The 23,699-nt window shown below is 39.8% G+C and overlaps 1 protein-coding gene across 1 annotated transcript; it reads right to left on the bottom strand.

Annotated features, from left to right (window-relative positions):
* Positions 1-221: 221 nt before the first annotated feature.
* On the bottom strand, positions 222-23,188 carry SLC25A24 (solute carrier family 25 member 24). The gene is made up of 10 exons (XM_068199652.1): positions 22,857-23,188; positions 11,808-11,934; positions 11,313-11,400; positions 10,776-10,887; positions 8,066-8,224; positions 7,567-7,719; positions 6,381-6,488; positions 4,609-4,776; positions 3,372-3,522; positions 222-2,703 (listed from the first exon to the last, which is right to left on the bottom strand). Exons 1-10 carry the CDS (start codon positions 23,040-23,042, stop codon positions 2,525-2,527), a joined length of 1,431 nt encoding a protein of 476 aa, XP_068055753.1. The 5' UTR covers positions 23,043-23,188; the 3' UTR covers positions 222-2,524.
* Between the last annotated feature and the right edge of the window lie 511 nt (positions 23,189-23,699).

Raw genomic sequence — 23,699 nt, 5'->3', positions numbered from 1 at the left:
CATGTGCTCTTCCATTAAGCAATGAGACAGTTGTAAACAGGATGACAATCGACTTATCTCAAACTGTTTTCAAGTATCAGTGTAATAGCAAAGCACAGTCTAGTCTTAAACCTACTTTTAGATCAATTGCCTCCATTTTTTACATGGAGTATTATGCATGTAATGCAATAAAGAAGTGTCATCTATCAGACCTTGAAAAAAACACATCAGCACACTCCAACCAGATAAGGAAACAAAGATTTATTAGGAACTGGTAGTTTTATGGAGCTAGAAAGGTAAACATACACTTAAGAGACAAAGAATACACAATTGAACATAGTCATCATCAAGGCACATAATGAAAAAATCAAATCTGAAACAGCTCATCTTTCCAACATTTGAAAAGGTCATGATGATTTCAATACTCAGAATGGCACTTGCACACTATAAAATAAATGGAACAAGTCTGGAAGATAGAAATGCTAAAGTCATCTTTATATCATACACACAATACATTTGCTCATTGGTCACAGTCAAACAAAATTACCAGCAACTGATCTCACAAATCCCACAAAGGTACAAAGATATTGGCAAAACAAAAAAAAAAAAAAACCTTAGATCAGGAAGGCATTATACACATAAATGATTTGGATAGAATGATTTTTTTTAAAGTGCAAAGTCCAACGTTTCCCCAAAGGGAAGGCCAAAATACAGCTAGAGCTGCCATTTTCTGAAATGTGATAAAAAAATTTATAATACAGATTTTATGGAATTGCTATGTGTCAGTTTATGGAGAATAAACACCAGCCATGGAAGAACTGAACATAAATTTACATGTCTCTGCTGTTTGAAAAATATGGCCCAAAGCATATGTAGAACAAGGGAGATTCAGGCAGTTATTTTTGCTTACTTGCTTATTTTTCTGCTTAAGAAAAAAGAAAAAAAAAAAAAAAATACACGCCTCATGCCTGCCCCCCCCCCAAAAGAAAATTAAAAAGAAGACCCTTAATTGTCTTAACAGAATAAAGTTCTTCCTTCAGTAATCCAATTTCAGAAAGTGGTCTAAGAGCAGTTGCATTTAGAAGGTCAAGGTAAGTATAATCTCAAATTTACCAAGATTAAGACAGTACACATTACAGAAAGCAGAAAAAGCCTAACAAATGAGTCTGGTAATAATTGTTACTCTATTTCAGTGTTCAGGCCTGAAGGCAACTGTGTGCCCCTCCACATACACACAAAAAAAAAAAAAAAAAGTCACTTTGGAAGGACTTGTACATGGAAATACCTATTGTTCTGCATTGAGGAAGGGCTGCTTTGTTTTTTGAGGAGGAGCTCTTTCTCAAGCACCAACAGGTCTGTATGCATGCTTTGCATGCTACACTAACACCAATCTGACGGGCACCTGAGGTCAGCACTGCCACTTGGTCGCCTGGACAAAACACTTCAGTATTTTATTATCCCAATTTCACACCCACAGCCAACGTGCACAGAAGACTGATCTCGCACAACAAAACTGTAAAAAAACCTTTACATAATAATGCAATTCTCTGCTGGCTAAAAGCACAGAGTGGTTGTAGCCCTCTGAATAAGGGAAAGAATGGAGAGTCCAAAATGACAAGCATTCCTGTTCCCAGAGCTATGAACAGCTCTGCCATTGGCTGTCCTGCAACTACTACCAGCTTCCTACTGGATCCTCCATCCTGTTTTTAAATAGCAACTTGCACTTGTGTGGAATGGATCTAACATCCGAGCTTTTCTGTTCCTTTCTATTACCATCCTATAAAACATGCAGCTCTAACCCAAATTTTGCCATGGTTAATGGTGCTGACATTTACAAGTGCAATGAAAAGCAAGTTATCAAAATTGCTGATTGTATTACAAAAATACCGTGTAAATCCACTTGAGGTATTCTGACACTGCAGAACAGCAGTTTCTCAGGCTCTTTAAAAAATGAAAAATAAAAAAGGTTTGCCTGAAGACAAAGGTGATGGGCTACATTTTAATGTGTTATTCCATCATTGTGTGCATCCAAGATGCTATTTCTTATGAACTTAACATTCAGTCTTCAAAAATAACCAAAGTGCTCACTTCTAGGCATGCAAAATGTCGCCTGTGAATTGCTTGAGTGTAGGCAGCATGACAAAACACAAAGTCACTTTCATATATTCAGTATCAAGGCAGTAAAAACTTCTCCTACCTTTGGTTTCATCCAAGACAAATATAGATTTTGAAAGGACAAGTTAAAAAAACCCCAATAAGTAAAATATGCATGATTTCCTAAAAATAAAAACATACTTCTGGTTTAAAGACAGTTTCTGGATTTTTTTTTTCAACTCAGTGACATTTTAAAGTGCAATATAGGTATCTGTTTAAAAATGGTGAACTAAAATTTAAGAAAGTTTCTTCCCATTTAAGGGCAAATGTGGAAGTCGCAGCATCTCTCTATAAAGGTCTGTCTCTAATTGTGAGAGCAGATTACTTGAGAAAACATTATTGTTCTGGTGTTTCCAACAGCATTAGAAGCATCTCACCTTTTTCCTTCATTTCAAGCTATTCCCAAATTCTGTTTCATTTTTTCATATACAACATAGCTGATGCTGACAGCTGGAAGCACTTTCATAAAATTAGGGGCTATGCCCCTATAAAGTCCTCGGAGTCCCTCTGTAGCAACAATTCTTTGAAAGAGACCAACCATGCTTAGCTGTGGAGCTCCTTCCACTGAGGCTAGAACAAAAAGAGAATGTGTTATAAAACAGTTCTAGTAATATTAAAAATCTCGAGCAAGTCTCAAACACCTGGATCACATCTCAGGTCCACTGAAAAGAGCTCTTTTAATCCCAGACATTTGGGAGATATCCATGTGTCTAAATCCCAGTGGAAAGCATTATCCACACCTATGGATAATGTTCCTTTGGAAATCTAGGCTCCCATCCTTAAGTCTGTGCAGAAACCTATCTATGGAAAAACCTCAACTATGAAACTATGCCATTGAAATGTCTTACAGAGCAAACATGCTGTCTACCCTCACAAGACAATTCAAGCTGTATCATTTAATCTCTAAAATTTAGAAAACATTGTAAAGTTTAGAAGAGTGCTTCCAGACTATGACAGGGGCTGTGTCTGGTAGTCTTGTATGGAATGTGGCTCCCAGAATATACAAAGCACCAGTTCTTGAAATGTTGCTTTTTAAATTGAGTATGAAGAACAATAGTTTTGGGGGTAAGAGGGAGAAGGGACCAACATTAAGAATTTTCCAGCTACCTCCTTAGTTTTTTCAAGTTGTTGGGTTTGTTTTTTTTTTTTTTATTATTCCTATGTCTCTGCTAGAGCTATCCCTCATGATACAATTTTCATGTGACCACACAGAAGCATTTTCAGGAAAGAGAACTCACCTTGAGCCTGCATGCGTGTTCTGATAAGAGCGAGAGGGTAGCTGGCTAACTGCCCACACGTGCTGGAAATGGTGCCACACCCCAACAGTACAAAAACACCTGGGTTTGCAGAGCTCGATGCATAGTGTTCTAGCCATGTACTCTTTAAGAGCTGCCAAGGGACAAAATTAAACAGTAAGACAAGAGATTTACATTCAAAAAGGTAAACAAGTGCTTCTTTATTCATAACAAATCCTAAGGGTTCAATCCTGAAAAGCAGCAATTTCACTGAGCCAGTCCTACATGCTTGAAGTACACAGGTAAACACCTTAGCACACAGGGAAGGGCTTCAGCCGGACTACAACAGTTAGAAGAACCAGACTACAATAGTACCTAGAAGAGAAATCCTTGAAAGATCCAGCAGCAGGAAAGGGCCCATGCACCTGTAGTCCTTTGGGGAAAGGAGGAGGCAAACAACTCAGCACCCCACAGAGTGCAACAGAAGCTCACACATCTGTGCACATCATCCCATGCAGAAACAAGAATGCAAACTGCAGAAAAGAAATTCCATATAGTTTTGAAAGTGTTTGTTCAAACAGTTCTGGTGATGGCTAATGCAGTGTCAAAAAAAGATTTGTCTAGACCAGAAAAAAAATTAGCCTGTGTGTCTGAGTTATTTAAGACACTTTGAAGCAACATGTATTATCTAAGGTAGATAAAAGACTTTCAGCACTTCTGGTGGGTGAAACAGGTGCCAGTTTCTCTGGAAAGGAAAGACAGCAGTGTTTCATGCGCCTCAGAAAAGCTGCGTCAGCCAGAAAGAATTCTGGTAACATGCACAGACACAGAAGGAATTCAAGTTAATATAATCCACTCATAAACCTAACAACTGGCAGAAAAAAAAGTATAAACTATCATGATATGAATATCCTTTTAAAGGCACATATTTCCTATAAAACGGGTATGTTCCAGTCTAAAAAGGTTAGGTAAGTATGAAAGCTTGTGGTACTGCCAAGGCCTGTATAACCCTCCCATAGCACATTTCCTGCTTGGTACCCTTGCATGGAAGGGCCTGTCTGCCCAGGCATTCCTCAAGAGGGGCAAACAGAAACACTGATGTCTAGTAACATTAGAGGAAATTCTCATTTGTCTTTTTAAAATTGAACCAGCTGTAATAGTACAATACTACAAACATTCTATTTACGTTTTTTGTAAATTAATTAATGACAGCTACGTGCATTCAGTGATCTAAACTCACCTCATAAACAGCAAGGTCAATGCCAGCATAAGGAATTATACCGAGAATATTAGGAATATAGCCTTTGTAGAAGGCCTTTGGACCTTCTCTTTTTAAAATCTTCTTAGCACAGTCAAACATCCCAGAATATTGCCCTGTTTTACCCACAGCCAACCTGGTCTTTAAAACCTAAAAGAAAAAAAAATAGCAGCCTTACTTCCATATCTATTTATTAATCTATTTTAGATACACAGTATATCTCTGCTTATTGAATTCCCTAGAACTGCTTTGCACTTTGGTGCTGCAAATCTGTTTTGATTACTGATAAGCATTGTTAGCAGCAGGCTTCTTCAAGTTCTGTCCTTAGTGCAGAGCACCACACATTACTATACACTAGCTTACAAATTCTTAGCCTTTTAAAATTGAATTTTAGCTTTATTTTCTTGATTGAAACAGGCAGTTATTTGATCAACTTGAAGGCAACAGTGTAGGCAATATTCAGTGTGACAGTACTAACATGCTAGCAGATGATACTTTTGGTCTGGGAACACTAAAGCATATTAAGAAAATATTTCAAAAAGTATGACACTTAAAGAGGTAGTTGAGGAATGTAAGGAATAATTATGTCTCACTACTGAAACCCAGCACCTGATTAATAATGCAAGCAAGTCTGTACTGCATCTTAGGATAAAGAAATCAGTAACAGCATCCAAAAGAAACCACAGAGGAAGTTTCCTGAGCAACAATTTGGTCTACTATTAGCCTCATAAGATTGCATTTTCCTCAGGAATTTCCTGGCACTTGGCTTTTCTCTCTTATTTAGAAACATCCTAAAACCACTTCTAGGACAGTACCATATCTTTGTGAGGAAGACCAGAAGATATTGTAGAACAGTTCCCTTGTCTCCACTGATCAGTGTAATCCAGACAATCTACATCATGTTTCAGTTCTTCCCTAACTTAACCCATCTCTGTACTCAGCTCAGCTGGGATTCACCCTCTGGAACAGCAAGGATGCTCTTTAAAGAGATCATTATTACCTCAGCAATGAAAACAGTTCCATTCCATTCCTACCCATGAAAAAGCTATTTAGGTTACATTTACCATTTCTACCAAACTTGATGTTGGTATTGGTTTAGTCCCAGCCCCAACATCTATTCCAACAAGGATCTGCACAAATGATAAACCTTCTGGAGAACCAGTAGTAACGAAAATAGATGCAGTTTCTGTGAAATGGTGTGTAACACTTACACTGGAGCAGTTAATATATTAACACAAGTTAAATTGCAGTGTGTAGTACCACCTACAGGTATGTCCTACAGGGGAAAGAGCAGCCAAGCCACCCAGCCTGAGCTGTAAATGTTACATCCTTCCCCCACCGTGTTCCCCACATCAGACACAGCTTCCCATCATAACACAAGAGAACTTCAGCTCTGTCCAGACAAGACTATTCCTTGCTTAGATATAGCAGGAAATGGATTTATGCCCGACTTACAAAATGCTTCAATACATGCTGAATTTTAAATGTTCTTGGATAATCTTTTTTCTTGCACTAGGTTTTATTTAAATATTGTTTTTAAAAATATTATAAAGCAAAACATTATAAGAATCATTTAGAACCTAATATATTCTAAAATGCCTACCACTGAAAGTCTGAAAGGAAGTCCAAAGTAAAAATAAATTAAGGTATCAGACTAGAGAAGAATTTTTACAGTATTTTCAAGAACAAAATGGGCTTTACTTAGGAAAGAAACCAAACATTTTACAGGCTGCAATGGAAGCAGATTCTCTTACCTCCATGGGGTAAATAGAAGTTTGTGCTGTTGCTCCAGCCAAAGAACCAGATACAAATCTTTCAACAGTGCCTAACTTTCCATCATCCCTAGTAAGTATCTTCTTATACTGTATAGTTAAAACACAAACACACCTTTTTTAGGAGTGGTAAGAGTTATTATAAAAGGCAAGTACAAAATGTCTTTTCAAGCATAAGAACATAAGAGCATGCCTGTTCTTAGTTTTTCATGTATTTACAGTCACATTTGCTAACCCAAAAAGATTCTCCAGAGCACAGTAAGCATTCAAGCCTGCAAGAACTCTTAGATTAAATACCTCAGTCACCCACAGTACCATCAGGTGGTTCTGCAAACAGCCAGCTCAAGGGTACCTACACTAAGAACTCCAGAAAACAGAGGAACCAAATTCCCTTGCAGATCCAGTTGTGCAATCAAAGAATGAAAGATTTCACAGAAGCACAGATTCAATTTCACAGAAGCACTTTGAGCACTGTACACACTGTGTCATTCCATGAGTGAAGAATAACGTGCCCGTAGTTACTCTATGGCACCAAAATTTGCTGTTCAGTCTTGCAACATCCCCACATTTATTTGCTATTTTGTTGTTTTTATCTCCTCCTTGTACAGAGATGTGCTGTGTGCTCATTTGGTCTTACTTGAGGCACTAGCATGCCTCACAGAGCAAAAATAAAGCTCATTTAGATACACCAGAATGGGAGTTCATTTTCCAAAGGAGGATTAGGCCTTAACATGATGCTTAAAGCTGATTCAGAGGTAAATATAACTCTGAAATCCAGGATGAGGGCATCATACATAGCACTGTGATATTTGACTTTAAATGAATCCCCTGTAAGTTCAGCTAGCATAATATGCCAAGTTTTTGCCTACTGTCACTTTGCAGCAACAATCTAGATATTAATGCAGTACTCCACACAAAGCCACATGTGGACAGTTTAAAACATGTAACACATGTAATTTATTTGCCCTGCTTATAATACAACAGTAAAATCTGCCTAATAGCAAGTATTCTATAGACTATTTTAAATCTGAAAGCGACTCAAATTCATATGAAAAAATCCCCAACTACAACAACAAGTCCTATATAATACAACAGTGCTAATAATGAACATTGAGAGAGATTTAGGACTTTTTTTAGCATTATTTTCATTCTTGATTTATCATCCTACCTGTTCATAAGCCCAGAACTTAATAGCTGTTTCAGGAGCTATTTTTACAACATTTACACCATTCCCCCTCCAAAGGGATCGGACACCACCTTCTCTCAACATTTGCTTAAAACCGCTGGCTATATTCATTTTGTTTGACTTTGAACTGTGAACCTAAAAAAAAAAAAACCAAAGCCAAAGTCACAGTACAGAACATTGGTCTGATTAGATTATAAAACTCATCAGTATTAAACTGATTAAATATATCAACTAGCAAAACCATATGCACTATTGAAAAAATCTAATTTTGGTAGCACAAGTACTGTAACATTTTGCTTACATTTTTTCCCACATCTATAAAATACCATTTTTATGAACACAAAAAATGGAAATTGTCAAAACATAGCCAGACCTCCGCAATTTAAATGCTGACCTTGGCCCCCTCAATTTTTTCCCAACAGATCTCTAAAAACTGAAGTGATACACTGGAAACCAAGAAATTCTTGAACATCACACCTACCTGCATCATGACTTTAAGGCGATCTAAGGGTGCTGTACCTGTTCGAGAGACAGCACCAGCCACTCCTCCTGCCAACAGCTGCTTCCACCACTGCCCAGTCTTTTTCTCTTCCTCCGTGAACTCATCTGGAACAGTCAAACTGTCTCCTATATCCAATACCTTTATGAATTCAAAGCAAAGATGTGCAAATAACTATCTCTTTCCATCACCTCAGTTTTATCCACAGTTCTAACTCCAAATTAATATACTACCTAAGAATGCGCAAATAAAGTGCTAGTTAAAAAAAAAATCTCTAATTTACACTCTATAATTAACTTGCTATGCATTGTTTTTCAATGAAAAGTAACTTTGACTTCTACATAGATATTGAGCAATAACAGCACAGACCCACAGACCCACCATTTCAAAGACTGCACCATCATCATTAAAAATTATGACAAATTTCCTCCTTGAGTATGGCCCAAGCAAAGACATTCTGTCATGATCAGTAGTCCTTTAAAGTCAGCACTAAAGCTCAAATGCTTAAATGTTGCAGCTAACCTTTCACCAGACAGTCTTGTGGATTAGTTTGGTAATCTCCTAAGGTTGCTAACAAGAGATTTTTCTCACGGTAATTTATTCACACATGTGGGATGTCTCCTTCTCCCTCACTCCCCAACATTTTAAAGCAGAGTTTTAACAGCTGATGTATCAGAATACTCTATTTCCAGTGACTGCTGTGTATTATCCTACCAAATGAACAGTTTGACAGATGCCTTATAGATTTTCTTATCATCAGTTATACTCAAAGACACATCCAATTACTTTTTTCAGCTATAAAAGTTTGACATTTCACTAAAAGGGGGGGCATGTTTGTATTGCCATTGGATTTGATCAAATAACATTAATATAGGTTTTCATGATAAAACTAAGACAACACTATGAAATCTCACATGTCACTTTTGCTCTTAAGTGTAACCTATAATCATGATACATGAGAAAAAGTGCACTGTAGATAATGCAAATCTGCTATTACACATAAATTAAATGTATAAATACAACAAAAATGTATTAATAACTGATAAGTACTAACCATAAAGTGTGTTAACTGATAAACCTTTGAACTACCATTGATTTTAATTGTAGGCATTATATCCCTAATTTATGCTGCATGCTCTCTCTGTTAGTAGACAGAAAATTGTCCTGGTCATTTGGGACAAAAATTGCAGAGTGTAAATATAGCCACTGAACAAAAAGGATAAGCAACAGCTATTCTGGATATTGAGCACAGAAGAGATTAATTGGAAAATCCTTTTATCTTTCTTGCATTTGAGGTTTCAAAGTGAGGTGTCATCAGTTGCTCAACTATGGAAACATCAAAAGATCAATCAAAACTCAAAACATAAATTCAGTGTTCTAAAAGATATTATGCAGATCTACCAGGGTTTAAACCTTGTGTTTAAGACCTAAACACAACTAAGGAAAAGATAAATTTGAGGGTGTTTGTAACAAAACGGCCACAGCTACCATAATAATTCTATGCCATTGTAGCTATCTGCTTGGAAGAGTCTGATAGCAATTGTATAATAAAAACAGAATTGTAAGAGCTGTCTGTAAATGCCAGCCAGACTGGGAGGTCTCACATCTGCTCTTATCTCAAAGACCAGCTGTGTTGCTGGATTTTGCCTGCTGTGATAACTGGGTCATCAGCTGACTGTAACACTAAGATCACAGGAGACTCCTTCAGTTATTTCTTGGGGGCAACTAATGACATTCCATAATAAAAAAAGAAAACTACAGATCTTATGTTTAATAATAGTAAGGAGCATTTTATTAAAGCCAAGTTTTTTTCAACTAAGCTGGGACCAGGACTATTTGACCTCATAGCAGTGTTTCAAGTGCTTTCTTCAGAAAACAGGGAGCTAACTGCCTTTTGGCAAGCATTCCTGAACTGAGGTTGTGCAGTTTCAAACACTCAAAGCTCTCAGATCTCATAAACTGTTTTTTATTATGGAAATGCTGACTAATCCCTGGAGATATAAATGGTCTCACTATATTCAAAGGCATCTAACCTTACTTTATTTCCTTCAATAATCTACAGGAAGGATATTTAGCAAACAGGATTACTGTTGGTTTACTTACTTTATTATTGTTCTTAAAAATCAGTCACTGAGGTGTTAACAGCTCCATTCAATAAAAACTTAAATTTCTCAGCACAATGGATAACCTATTGCTGTATTCTGTATGTTTAAATTAAATTCTACGGCACAAAAGAGCACGATGTGCATAGAAAATCACCAGTCAAGACACCAGTGATTTTATGATAATAATGATACTATATAACTGCAGATACTAATTTCAACATAAGAAACAGTTAAAATGTCTATATAAGTTGTTTCAACAAATCAAATCGTACTGTAATGTGCAAAGAAAAATATTTAATATTCTGGTTATTATTTTTCTGTGAAATATCTCCAAAAGAGGAAGATGATCTGTCCTAAGAATTACTGATAATTATTGGCAAAGTTTAAGTGACATTGTTCATTCAGAAGGAACTCATCTGATGCAATCCTGCTTGTAAATGGGAGAGCAAGAAGTGAAAAGGAAAACCAAACAATACAGATATGCTTGAAATATAACTAGTGTGAAGCTGTTGTACTCAATATCACAAATGAACACAGCAGAGATGAATTTAAGAGCTGCACTAGGTTAAAAGAGAAGTTGAACTTACAGTGGAATGTTTCCAATATCGAATTATTTCTTCAATGTCTGTAGCTGGATTAAACATAAAATGATCTCTCCACTCATTCCAGTCTACTGTCATTGTCCCATCAGCATCAATACTGAAAAGAAATTGAACAAAACTATATAAGGAAATAAGTCATGGTGGGGTTTTGTTCTGTGTTTTTTTTTTCTTCCCCCTCCCCCCCTTTTTTTTAACTTGGGTTATCACATCAGTAACAGCTGACTGTAAATTCCATATAGTGACTTCAAGGCTGAATCTGCCATGGCCTTTCAATACTATGCTTCTCTTATCCAAGTGCATCTGTCCTATTCCATTTAAAAACATAATACAGTGCTTCTTTCTATCAACAACATTTACAGAGAAATAAAGTAACATTCTCCTCCCAGAACCAAATGCTCCAATAGTAACTACCAACACCTTTCAAAGCCATAATCCCATTTATTTCCCTCTCTGAAATAGAAAAATATAAAAATTAACAACACAAGGAAGATTAAGCTGCCTCAAAAAAGAATAATTCCTGACCTTTGCAGGATCTTTTCTGCCTGTTTTTCTGAAATGTTTATACCCAATATCTTGAGGGACTGGACAACTTCTGAGGCTTCAATTTTTCCTTGAAACATTAAAATAAAGATGATACATATTTAAAATGTGGATCTTAATAAACTTAGCACCTTGGAGCTCATTGCATACTACATGGACAAAGCAAATGGGATGCAAAAACACAGTTAGTTAAAAACTGGTTCATCTTTAATATCTAGAAATAGTCAGAAATTTCTTCACAGTTTCTCCATTTGGGGAACAAGGAGCCCCAGTTCAGTGTACCTGGAGAAAATAGAAAGAATAAAGACTATTTTTTTTTAAATCTATAGCAAATTTTAATTATGATCATATTAAGGAAAAGTAGTAAGGATTTAATATTCACAACTTTTTTTTCCAGTCAGACAAATGTAAGTTACACTACTTTTAAAGCAGGTTCTTCAGACAATGTTTGAACAAATAAAATAAATTGAGGTATACCATCATTGTTTTTGTCCAGGCTCTTAAATGCCAGTTTCATCTTTTTCTCATGTTCTTTAAGATACTGCATAAATTCTTCAAAATCCAGCTGTCCATCCTGGTTAGTATCCCCAGCTTTAAAAATTTTCTATTGAGAGAAAAATGAATATTTTATTTGTCCAAATTACAGCAGGTCACAAAACATAATTTTGTTTTCAGAATTTAACACACTCAATATTTGCATAGGGAGAGAAAACACTTGGCAGCAAATATATATTTAAGAAAGCATTATTTATTATTTACATAACTTTTCTGTGCAGAAATTTTAAGTTTTCTTACCAGCACAGGCAAATTATACCTATAGGTATCAAATAATTTGTGGAAGACATGGGGGACAGGAGAAAAACCCAAGAGAGAACAAGTTTAAGCCTGTGAGTTTCCTGTACATGAAATTTGTCAGTAAAATAAGCAGAACCTTGACTATCATCTTAATAAAGTGATCTATTAATTATAAATTATAAAGATAAAGAATACAAACAGCAATTAACTCTTTAAATGCTAACCAAAAAATTACAAAGATCTTGCCCCACTGGCACCTGCAGCCCTCAGCATTCAAGAGAACACAGCTTTCTGCTTCAAACAGAAGCCCTGACCACAATTTTAAATAAACTCGTAACAAATACAAACACACTTCCTTTCTTGCATGTGCTTCCTAGGAACTGTCCTGCAGATAGAAACACTTCATGTAAAATTACCTATGCACTGAATGCATGGCATGCAATTGCCAGACCTGCAGGAAACAAGTCTCAAACACAGCCCAGGCAGACACTTCACCAGCAAAGGGCCAGGAAACTTCACCATCTCCATGTGTGAAAACTTACTCCTTAGAGAAGGGCAATTACAGCAGCCTGCAAGCAGCAGGCTGTAACTGCTGGGGCTGGTGCTCAAGGCAAAGCCCAGGGAAGCTCTGCAGGGTTTAGGAGCTTGGGCTTTACACGGCAGCACTGGGCACGGAGAGCCAAGGCCGCAGTGGGGCCACAGCCGCTGCCATCGCTCCTCGCGCTGCCGCAGCACTGCCATCTCCTCGGGCAGGATGTGCAGGGAGCCAGCAGGGACACCAGCCCAGAACCCTGCTCTAGAACACAAGAATCAAGGGAAAACGAGGTCTTATGCCCTCCTTTGGACATTGGTCCCTGTGGGTGCTCTCAGTGTGCAAAATCCTGGGGGGGCAGCACTCGGTACCAGCCAGGAGACCAGCCTGACGGCACTCACTAACTGCAGCTCCGCAGCGCTGCAGCTCCCGCGTAAAGCACGGGCCAAAAATTCTTCCACGCATCTTCTATTCAGCAGACTGCCTTGTGCAACTGTAGTTTCTGAATAAAGTAACCCTCAACAAGATTTGAATGGCTGTTCTAATCTGCAAAATCTGGTTTTAAGTTTGTTTACTCCTCTTTAATTAGCAGAGGTCCTCAAAAGACCAAAGTCCAACAAGTTCTAGGCCACAGAAACTAAACACAAAGGAAGCAGAAAACTGGTGTATTTGTTGCAGAGGTCTGAAAAAGACTGAAGACATCTAAATACATTTATGTTGCCTCCTTCATCTTCCCTTTCCCTATACAAAAAGTAAAGTACTTTAAAATTTCATTTCAAAAAACCAAAATTTATAAGATTATCAAGGATTTCTCAATGAAATGGAGCAAAATGATGTGGTATGCCACAGTGAAATGAGTAATTTACCTCCCATAATACAGCTAGTTGTGCACAATAAAAATCAACTCAAGATACCACATATTCAGGTAACTATTATTTGGTCTCAGCTTTGAAAAACAGTGTTCTTGTTATAGTCATAAGTCCAGCTTGATTGTAATTTCTATTCATAACCTGTCAGCACAGATAGATATAGTCATCAATTCAGTTTCATGCCTCTGTCAATATGGTTAGAGCTGTTCAGATTTTCCATTACAAAAAAAAAGTTAGTTTACATTTATAGATATTTATGGATACAGTCCTGACCACAACCTTCTAGCAAGAAATTAAGAAAGGCTAGTAGATTAATCATTCAAAAAAAAAAATCCAAACAAAAACCCAACTAAACTCAACCATTAAAAATTACTCTAGTCTGAAGAGTCCCCTCTCAAAGGCACTCAGTCTCAAGCCATCTTTTACTCCACTCAGGGCACCTCATGCTGCAGAGTCTGAGCATCCCGCTGGGCTCCCATGCCCTCCTGAGAAGAGGTGATTTATGTGACACTTGTAATCACTTCGTGTCAGTTCTACTCAACACCAATTGCTACTGTTTCCTATTGCTACCTGAACTACACAAACCAAAATGCAGAACAAGGAAAGTGGTTTTCTGTCTCACAGATAGGACGAAACTTGAACTAAATTATAATTGCAAAACCTCCACTGCAGAGGATGATGTGAGCCAAAGAAAACAGGAACTCCTAGGAAGTTTAGAGAGCAGATTTCTGTGTCTGAAGGGGGGCACCTTTCAGTTCATCTGCCAAAGAAGTGGATTCCATATTGCAACAATGAGAAAATGGTAAGCACAAACATACTCTCCACTTCCTACTTTTGTTTTGACAGTTATTTTTCCAGACTTCAAGTCAGTCTCAGCCACTCTCAGTGAAGCAGAACAGAAATGACAGGGAACAAAACCATATGCCACATGTTTTTCTCTCAGTACAAATCTAAAAGCTCATGCAAACAAAAGCCTCTTGCTGTCTGTGAAGTGAACTAATTATGTAGGTGCTAAAGTTACAGATTAAAATCAGTAATTTGCAAGTTTGTGGAACTAACAGGAACACTGAAAGAAGCTTATATTCTCCTTGGTGGGCAGAAACTTCCTCTTGGGGGATTCCATACTCCTTGGGCATAGCCAGTAAGAAGACACCTCTGGATTCTGTGGGGACCCTGGCACACTAAGTCCTCGGTACAAACTGCCCCTTCACAGCATCAAATAGTAATTCACTTGGAAGGAACCTCTGGAGTCCATTGAACTGAACCCCAGCTCAAAGCATGTCTAATTAGATCAGGCTGTGTGGGACCACATCCAACTGAGTCTTGGACACCTTCAAGAAAGGAGATTCCACAACCTTCACGTGCAAACTACTCCATCAGTCAATCACTCCCCATTTCAGTTCAACCCTGAATCCAGCTCTGCTCTTCTGCATTTAATATGCTACCAGATTTTGTATAATTACAGCCACTTGTCACGCTGCCAGTGCCTGGGTCACCAGCTTCTCAGATGGAGGAGAACTGGATGCATTTTAAAATAGGCATGCTTACAATACAGCAGGAACCAACCAAGGTGCCAACACTCACTCACAAGTCCTGGGAAACAATGTTTGGCATGCCTGCCACATAAAACCTGCCATTTCTTGTTACTGCCTTACTGTGGGATCACCTCACCTTTATGAAGGCTCAGATCCAATTGTTTATTCTTCAAGGTGCACCATTTCTTTTCTCATTGTCTAAAAACTAACCCCAAGCAGTAAGGATAATTCACTGGGTAAAATGATATGATTACCACATAAAGAATTGTTAATTACTGACAGATATAGGAAGACAGTTTAGATGATGACATGAGCTATAGCAATGTGTGCTTGCAGCCCAGAAAGCCAATCATATCCTGGGCTGCAGAAAAAGAAGCATGACCAGCAGCTCAAGGGAGCTCCCGTCCCTCTACTCTGCCCTCATGAGACCCCACCTGTATCTGCACTGTATCCAACTCTGGGGTCCCCAGCACAGGAAAGACACAGACCTGGTGCAAAGGGGCCTGAGCAGGCCCCAAAGATGATCAGAGAGCAGGAGCACCTCTCCTGGGAGGTGCCTATGAGGAAAGGCTGGAGTTTCTCAGAGTGAGGAAGAGAAGGCTCCAGGGAGACTTTATTGCAGCCTGTTGGTACTTAAAGTGCCTTATAAAAGAGACAAACATTTTAGCAGGGTCTGTAGCAATAGGGCAGGGAGTAATTGTTTTAAATGTAATGGCTGTCGATTTAGATTACATATAAGGAAGAAGTTTTTTACTATGAGGGTGGTAGAACACTGGCACAGGTTGCCCAGAGCCTGGCAGATCCACCCCTAGGAACATTTGAGGTGAGACTGGGTGCGGTTCTGAGCAACCTGATATAGTTGAAGACTTGCTTATTGCAGGGGAATTGGACTACAAGACCTTTTAAAAGTCACTACCAACCCAAACAATGCTATGATTCTGTCATCTTTCTTTTTAATGCTACAGGCCTTCACACAAACAGGTCAGCACAGGAGCATTTTAATCTATTTGGTCATGTCACTGTCACCTTTGTCTTTCCTCCTCTTTTCTTTTCTTCATAATTCTACTGGTTTTTTTCTTTTTCTGTTGCATATTTTGTTAATACAGCTACTTTCCAAGTCCTGCACAACCAAGTAACACCAACAGAAGAAGCCACAAGGAGACTGGAACACTGAAGTATTTTTTTTTAATTCTCCATTATATAAATCATGTTGCAGTGTTGAATTCCTACTCTGTCAGAAGACCTCTGTATTTGGTGTGGAAATGTAAGTCAGTCAGCAGGTCTGTTAAAAAAAATTACAGACAGACTTTATATACACATCAAAAACTCCCTACCCTTCTCTGTAAGTGTCCTGATGAATTATTAGATTGATCTGTGCCAAAGTTATGAACTTTAACACATTCATGGCTATAACGTAAAGACAATGAACACAATACACTAGAAATCTTGATGGTTTTATATAGACTTTTCTTTTAAATTCGCAGTCCAATTTTTACATTATTTAGTATCATTATTTGTGTATTGTGCATGAGCCTTCACATTCTGTTTACAAAATTGAACTGTGCATAGAAGGTGGGGCTGCCGAGTACAAAGGATTACCAATCTATTCAACAACAATAGCTTGTTATTTCAGCTGATTAATATAATGTAAAGAATATTTAATAGGAAATGATTCATCAAGAAGTTACTTGCTTCTTATCATGCTATCTACAAGACCCAAGCATAAAACAGCACTTCAAGATATAATTGCAAGTAGCAATTATGTGTCCTGCAATCTGCTACCAGAGTTCCAAAGGGCACAAATACAAATGCAGCATAAAAAGAACTCCGGCACCACAGTAAGAACATCATCATGTCTTTAGATATTCACACTTCATATTTCACATTTGCTTTTAAAGCAAATTTCACATTTGCTTTTAAAATCAGAGTTACTATATATAAAGCCAATCATGATATTTTTCCTCTTTTTCAATTCTTTCCCTCTTAAGTATTTTTTTAGCCATTCACATAGCTCTGCAGTCTACAGTTTTCAGTTATTCAGCTGTAATATTATTGATTATTAAATCAATCACAACTGAAGTATACACAACACTTCTCCCTTTACTGGACACATAACAGACAATAGTCCTTTTCCTATTTATATCTGCTAAGACTACACAAATTTATGCAGACTATGGTAACCCAAAATCACTAGCAAAGATTCCTAAAGTCAGCCTTGTCAAACTACATCAGCTGGGAGATAAATCCAGCATAAAGGGACAGGGCCTGAGGATGTGTTCACACAGCATTATAGCCCAGTGGGCCCCATAACACATGAACTAGACTGACACTTCATCTCCAGAAACCCAGCACAGCATGGAGTAACACTGGAATTTGCACTCACAACTTGTCCAAATTCAGCATTCGTTTTTACTCTCTTGCCTCCCAAAGGATACTACCAACAAGTAAACAGTATCCGAGCAGGCCCTTTAAACCTGCTACAGACAGACAGTAGGAGCCCCCCACTCCAGCACAGCAGACTTGCACCCTTGACAGCAGCAGATGTTGCCATCAGCTGCAGAGCTTCCTCTTCCTGTTCCCTGTCCTAAGCACTGCTCTGCCCTGAAACAGCACAGCACTGGCAGAGATCTTCTCCCTGGTCCATTTCAGCTAACCGAATCTCTAGAAAACGAGACAAAAAAGGACAAGATGCAAGCGCAAGTATGCTCTCCCAAAATGCCTTGCAGAGGCTGCTCCTTCAGGACCTGGATAAACTCTCTCAACTCATAGCTATGAATTAAATTTCAAGAATCTGAAACAGCATACATGGAAGATGCAAACTATCCTTTGAACTTTCATTCAGCATTCTTTGCAAGTTACACTAGTATTTTTGACTTTGAGCATACTTGGTAGACTGAGTTTTCCCATTAAATAGGACAACTCTGCTACTGAGGCATCCCAGCCATAGTAACTTCAAAAGATTTAACAGTTTCCCTTGTTTGTTCACCTGGGACACACTGCAGTCTCAAGACAGGGATTTAGCAAAGTATTTCAACACAGCAGTTAAGAGAGGTTTCAGAGGTGAGGCTTCCCATATTTGGGAATTCTTGGCATTCTTGCACTTTGCAGCAACAGGAGGAAGAATTAATCATTCACTGTACCCTGTCATTGTTCAAGAAAAAAACCTATCAAGTTAGTATTAAAAAATAATTCATTTTACCTCCTTGGATGTCTAAAGTGTTATGAAAACAGATTTAAGATTCATTTTGCTCTTTCATATGGAGACTTGGAGACTACAGCATGTATCAGTTAAAAGCTTCTGAAGCTGTACACATAGAAATGAAATAATGCTTTACATGTTTGCTTACAATGGAAGCAAAGTAAATTGAATATATTCAATTTCAAATTTACTAATTGAACACACTGCCAAAGATATTTGTGGTACTTTACAATTACGTCCCCATAACCAGTCATAATCATCACATCTATTATGACCAGGAAAGGGAAGTTCAAAGGAACGGAATGGTTCCAGTTTTCTACAATCACATGACATGATATCTGTTTTGATAAAAAGCTGAAGATGCCAGACTACTCTAAATCTGTAATACCAGGTTTTGGGCAAACTCTTAAGGTGAGAGAAAGCTTCAATTCATATAAAGAATGACACAGAGACAGGGAAGTACTGACGGTTTTAAGACTGTGGATCTGCGTATCAGGTATGATAAAGTCTAAGAGTAGATACAGTGTGATACAAGATACCCATGTATCTTCCTCCAAGTTGGCAAAGTAAACACCGTTTCTTCTGTTTCTAGCCAAGCTACAACGTGATTAAGGAGTCTTCAATTACCTTGGTCTACTACCCTTCTAATTTTGCCACATAGGGGAAGTTACCAAAATTAAAATAAGTGCAAGAATCTTAATAAAGCAGTGGAGAAATATTTAAGGACATATTTAGCTCAGTCACTAAACAAGTGTGTGCTTTCTGGACTAAGAACTGCTAGGGAAAGCTCAAGCTCTGAAGCACTATCTAGCTGCAGGTTTTAGAGGGCAGAGAAAAGCACAGAAGGAAACAATACACACCTGGGCCGCTCTCACCCATCCCCATGCTGAGACACAGCAGTGGAACACAGCACAGGGGCCTGCCTCACTTGGCAGAATTCTCAATTTCCTGTGGTTTAAATGCAGAAACATACCTCAAGTGTTCTGAGAATTTCTAGACATGATTGGACTCAAATTTTCAGAAACAGTCAAGTACGCTAAACAGACAATAGTCTGATTGTTGCAAATTTAGTCTCGTTAGGCCCTGTCTCCACCACACAGAGGTGTCTCCTCACACTGTTTCTTTATCCAAAAGAGCTTTAATGTAACCAAAGGCTTATGTCAAAAAGTTAAGAGAGTTAGTCCAAATAAGATCATTACAGTGGTTCCAGAATGTAGTTATTCATTTCAGTAATGTCTTCCTACTCCTAGTCCAGAACTCAATGTATAAATAGTACCTGAATTTGAATACTTGGCTGTTCCTATCCTAAACTGAAGCTTGAAATATGGGGTTCACCTCCTACAGATTTACTGTAAGGACTGATTGCAGAGAAGGAAAGGATGAACAAAAATAGTACTTCATCCAACCACTCACACCATTTATGGTGCTCCCGCCTACAAGACTCACGGCATTCAGAAGACACAGCATGAGATCATTTGTGATCTGATCCCAGCATCTATTTTGTGTCCCTGCTTATCAAAGTCACTGTACAATAGCTGTTAATATTGCTTGTAGAGCAACATTTGATAGTTACCAGCCTGAATTCCTCCTTTTTAGATAATGACACATCATGTCAGGAATCTTCTGCAAAGCTTTGCAAAGTAACCCATTCCTGGCAGGTAATATCCTACAATATGAAACAGGAGTCACCCTGGCAGCCTCCAAGCAGCACACATTCCAGATTTTCCATTTAAAAATGTCTGTCAGATACTGCCAAAAACGAGGTCAAGCAGAACAGAGACAGGAGGTTCTGTCAGGTTGAGCTATGAGCGAAAAATTATTCTTCCTTAGAGGGAGATACAAGCCACCTCCAAAGCTTAGCACACAGGTTCACAGCTGATGGGAGGTGCATACCTGTAGTCTATCACTCAAAGGGACAGTAGCTTTGTCTCTTTTAAAAACATGCATATTCCTTCTAGACAGGAACTGCAAAAACTTAAAAGAGCAAAACAGTACTAGCAGCACAAACGCTAGAGTGTGAGGGTGGTACAACTTTGGATCAACCAACTGACTTTGCAGTGAAACCCAGGGACACTCAAACAGTCTCTTTTCCACACATTAGCCAGAAAGCAGCTGTGCAGCTCAGAAGGACAATGGCCAGCACTCCCAGGTATATGGATTTCATCCTATGTGTTGGAAGCCAGCCTTGCAAGAGATTTTTGAAAACCTAACACAGACCAGCATCAACACAATGAGGCTCGAGTCTCTGATGCTCCCATGAGGCACCAAAACTGACTTTGCTCTAGGATATCCCAAGCTCTGCCCATGCCATGGTGCCACTGTGCTGGCAGGGCTGAGCAGTTCAGTAGCTAACACTTTGCCCCATTGTATAATATTTTTATGTCTCAATTCCTTACTCATTAGTTATTAGTAATTATAAGGCTACTTCTGCCTCTCCAAATATGATGATTCAATATCTGACTTCATTAGTAAAATACCTTTTCACCAAGCAGTAAGAAAAATTAATTGAACATCACTTTAGAGCTTGAAGTGGGAGAAGGCAGCATTGAGCTGCAAGAAAGTACAGGAAGCAGATTAGCCACAAAAAGGCAGAAGGCAAGACTTACTGAGGCTCTCCTATTACAAGAAGTCAAGTTATTAACAGGTACACAGCACTACTCTAGTGTCTGCTTCCAACTGTGCCCCCCTAGTGTAAAAACAGTGAGCACACAGAAGTTTCCCTGCACAATTCTTCCACCTCTCCCAAATGAGAAGACTCACAGTTTATATTGTTTACTCTGTGTGTCTTTAACAACTAAGGCAGCAGTTCCTGCTCTCTATTACATCCAGGTATGTCTGTTTCATGGGTATCCCTTTCAGTTTATCCTGAAGCAATTGAGAATAATCTGACACCTACTCAGATGTGCACGACTAATGAAGATCACTGGTTCTGAGAAAGAACATAGAACTTCAGTTCTTAGTTGCTCAAATATTCAGCAGCATACCAGGGCTTTCAGTGAATTATGTGGGAAGACCACCTTTGTTAAACAACAGAAAATTACTTGGTCACCCGTTTCCCTGTTGTTCAATATAAGTAAAACCCCCAGATTGTTACAGTCAAACTGGTACAACAGGTTTACAACAATGTGTCTAAAATTTGTGACTGGAGTTCATTGCTAGCATGCTCTGAACACTGACAACTCTCATGGATAACCAAAAAGGCCAACCTGTGCCTCCTTTAATTGCAAAAGCCTAAGAACACAAAAGGTGCTATTGTAAAGATGATTTTAACCAGCAGCAACACTGAAGTGAAAGTGTGCTTTCATTTATACTCTTGAATAAACACCATTCAACTTAAGAGGCCTGTTGGATACTTTTCCTCTTAAGTATAGAGAATTAAATATAACAGAAGGAGGCAAAACAGAGATGAAATAACCAGACCACAGGAAAAAACTGTCACACAGTCAGCATAAGATCACTGAATTATTGACCCAAAATACTTTTTAACAATGGAGTTGAAATTTAAGTTCCTTTTCCTGCACCTCCTTCAGAAAGTATGCAACAGCTAGTACAGGCACAGTAGTGGAATGCCCTGGAATCATTCTTTAAACTGAAACAAACAGAATTGTTACAATAGTTGTTTCCCCCACACTTCTCATTTGTACCTGCTCAACCTAAATGAACCCACGTGTGTCTTGTCAGCACAGACTTGCCTTACCACACAAACACTTGTGCCCACAGAATTGTGTATTAAATGATTTTATATGCTGATCCCTGGGGATTACTGAAAATAATTAGGAAAGAGAAGTTTCTCTTCCAGGTAACAGGTCAAGCCTGAATCACACTGGAATTCTTGATGACTTAAGTTTTACTGACTTCTGAGGTCACAGCATTGATACAAGGGACAAAGGAATGCAACAGTCCAACGGATCACTGCAGAAGCCACACCACGAAGAGTTTCGGCACTGTCGGTTTCACGGCCACTGCTACAAGTGTGCATTTTCTAATAAAGGGCCTCGATATCTGACAACAGTCCATGCCAAGAAGAATAACTGCCATGTCTGTGTGTTTAGCTTAAATAACTAGTTCTGAAATTGCAACCTACGGCTATGCAGGTTTTAGCTACCTGCTGCCCAAAGCAAACCCTAATTTACTCTGATCCAGATTATGCATGGGTGGAGTGGCGGACAAAAGCTGTAAATTACCGCCCTTTATCGCGCTGGAAGAGGAATGTGCTATCGAGTATCACTCAACAAGAAGTCAAAGCGTGTCAAAAGTCCACACATGATGAGTAAACCCACTTGGCAGAGGAACCGCCGACAGCTGTACGCGCTCGGGACCCTTCGCCTACAGCCCGGGGCGTGCCTGCACAACACGGCCCCTGGCGCTGGAACTGCGGCCCGGCGAAGGAAGAGGCCGGGCCCGAGGCCGCCTCCATCAAGGAGCGGCCCCCAGCCGCCGGACGCGGCTCCGGGCGCGCCGCAGCCCCGGCCGGGCCGCGCCCCGTCCCTCGGGCTGAGCGGCGGGCGGGGCGGCCGGGCCCGCCTCGCCCTCCCCTCCCACGGCCGCGGGGCGCCGGCGGAGCCCGCTCGGCAGCGGCTGCGGGCCCGCGCTTACCTCCTCCGCCTCCTTCCCCAGAGGGATGCCCATGGCCCGGAGGCCCGTCTGGAGCTCGGCAATGTCCACCCTGCCGTCTTCGTTGAGGTCCAGTTTTCGGAAGAGGTTGGCGTACCGGGACTCGCCATCCCTGTTCCCGTCGCAGGCGGCCGCCGGCAGAAGGAAGCCCCGCAGGAGGTGGAACATGTCGGGCCGTGCAGCGCGTACAGACGGACAGCGTCGCTCGACTCCCGCCGGCTGGGCGCGGACGAGACAGCGCCCGCGATGCTGCCAGCGCTCGCAGCTGCCAGGGGAGGGAAGAGCAGGCAAGGGCCGGCCCAAGCCCGCCCGGCGGCGAGGGGCGGGGAGCGGCGGGGCTCGCTCCGCCCGGGGCTCGCTCCCTCCGCCCCCGCCGCTGGGCGGCAAATGTGCGCTGAGGGACGGGGGCGGCCGCGGCCCCTCGGGCTCGTCACGGCGCTCCCGCCCGCGCTTACGGCCTTGTAGCAGCTGAACGTTTCCAGCTCAATCAGAGAAATACCACAAACGCTGCAAAAGATCGAGTTTGGATACTTGCGCTTATTCTAGTCCCCCCCATTCTAGTTTAGCGGTGGGGAGCTCAGCTGAAGGTGTATGAAGAGCATCCCAACCTAAGTGCAGTCTGAAAGAGCTGGGGTACTTGGCCTAACATAATAAACATTATATGAGGAAACGTCTAGCGCTTTTTTCTTCATAATGGCTTCATAAATAAATTAGTGGAGTTAATGGAAAAGTGCACAAGTGGTCTAAGAGTAAATGGATAGAAAATGTCACCAAACAGTCTCTCTTTCCACAAGAGAGTTGCAGTGAAAAGGAATTTCAGCTGCC

The sequence above is a fragment of the Anomalospiza imberbis genome, chromosome 9, assembly GCF_031753505.1.
Source record: "Anomalospiza imberbis isolate Cuckoo-Finch-1a 21T00152 chromosome 9, ASM3175350v1, whole genome shotgun sequence".
NCBI classification, from domain to species: Eukaryota; Metazoa; Chordata; class Aves; order Passeriformes; family Viduidae; genus Anomalospiza; species Anomalospiza imberbis.
Note: the sequence above shows the minus strand (reverse complement) of the source record. Positions and strands in the feature narration are given on the sequence as shown.

Coding starts and splice junctions, on each gene's coding strand:
- SLC25A24 (XM_068199652.1), bottom strand. CDS start 23,042: ATGTTCCACCTCCTGCGGGGCTTCCTTCTGCCGGCGGCCGCCTGCGAC. Junction 10,888..11,312: donor GCAGAAAAGATCCTGCAAAG/GTCAGGAATTAT, acceptor ATTTCTTTTCAG/TATTGATGCTGATGGGACAA. Junction 2,704..3,371: donor AACACGCATGCAGGCTCAAG/GTGAGTTCTCTT, acceptor TTTTTGTTCTAG/CCTCAGTGGAAGGAGCTCCA.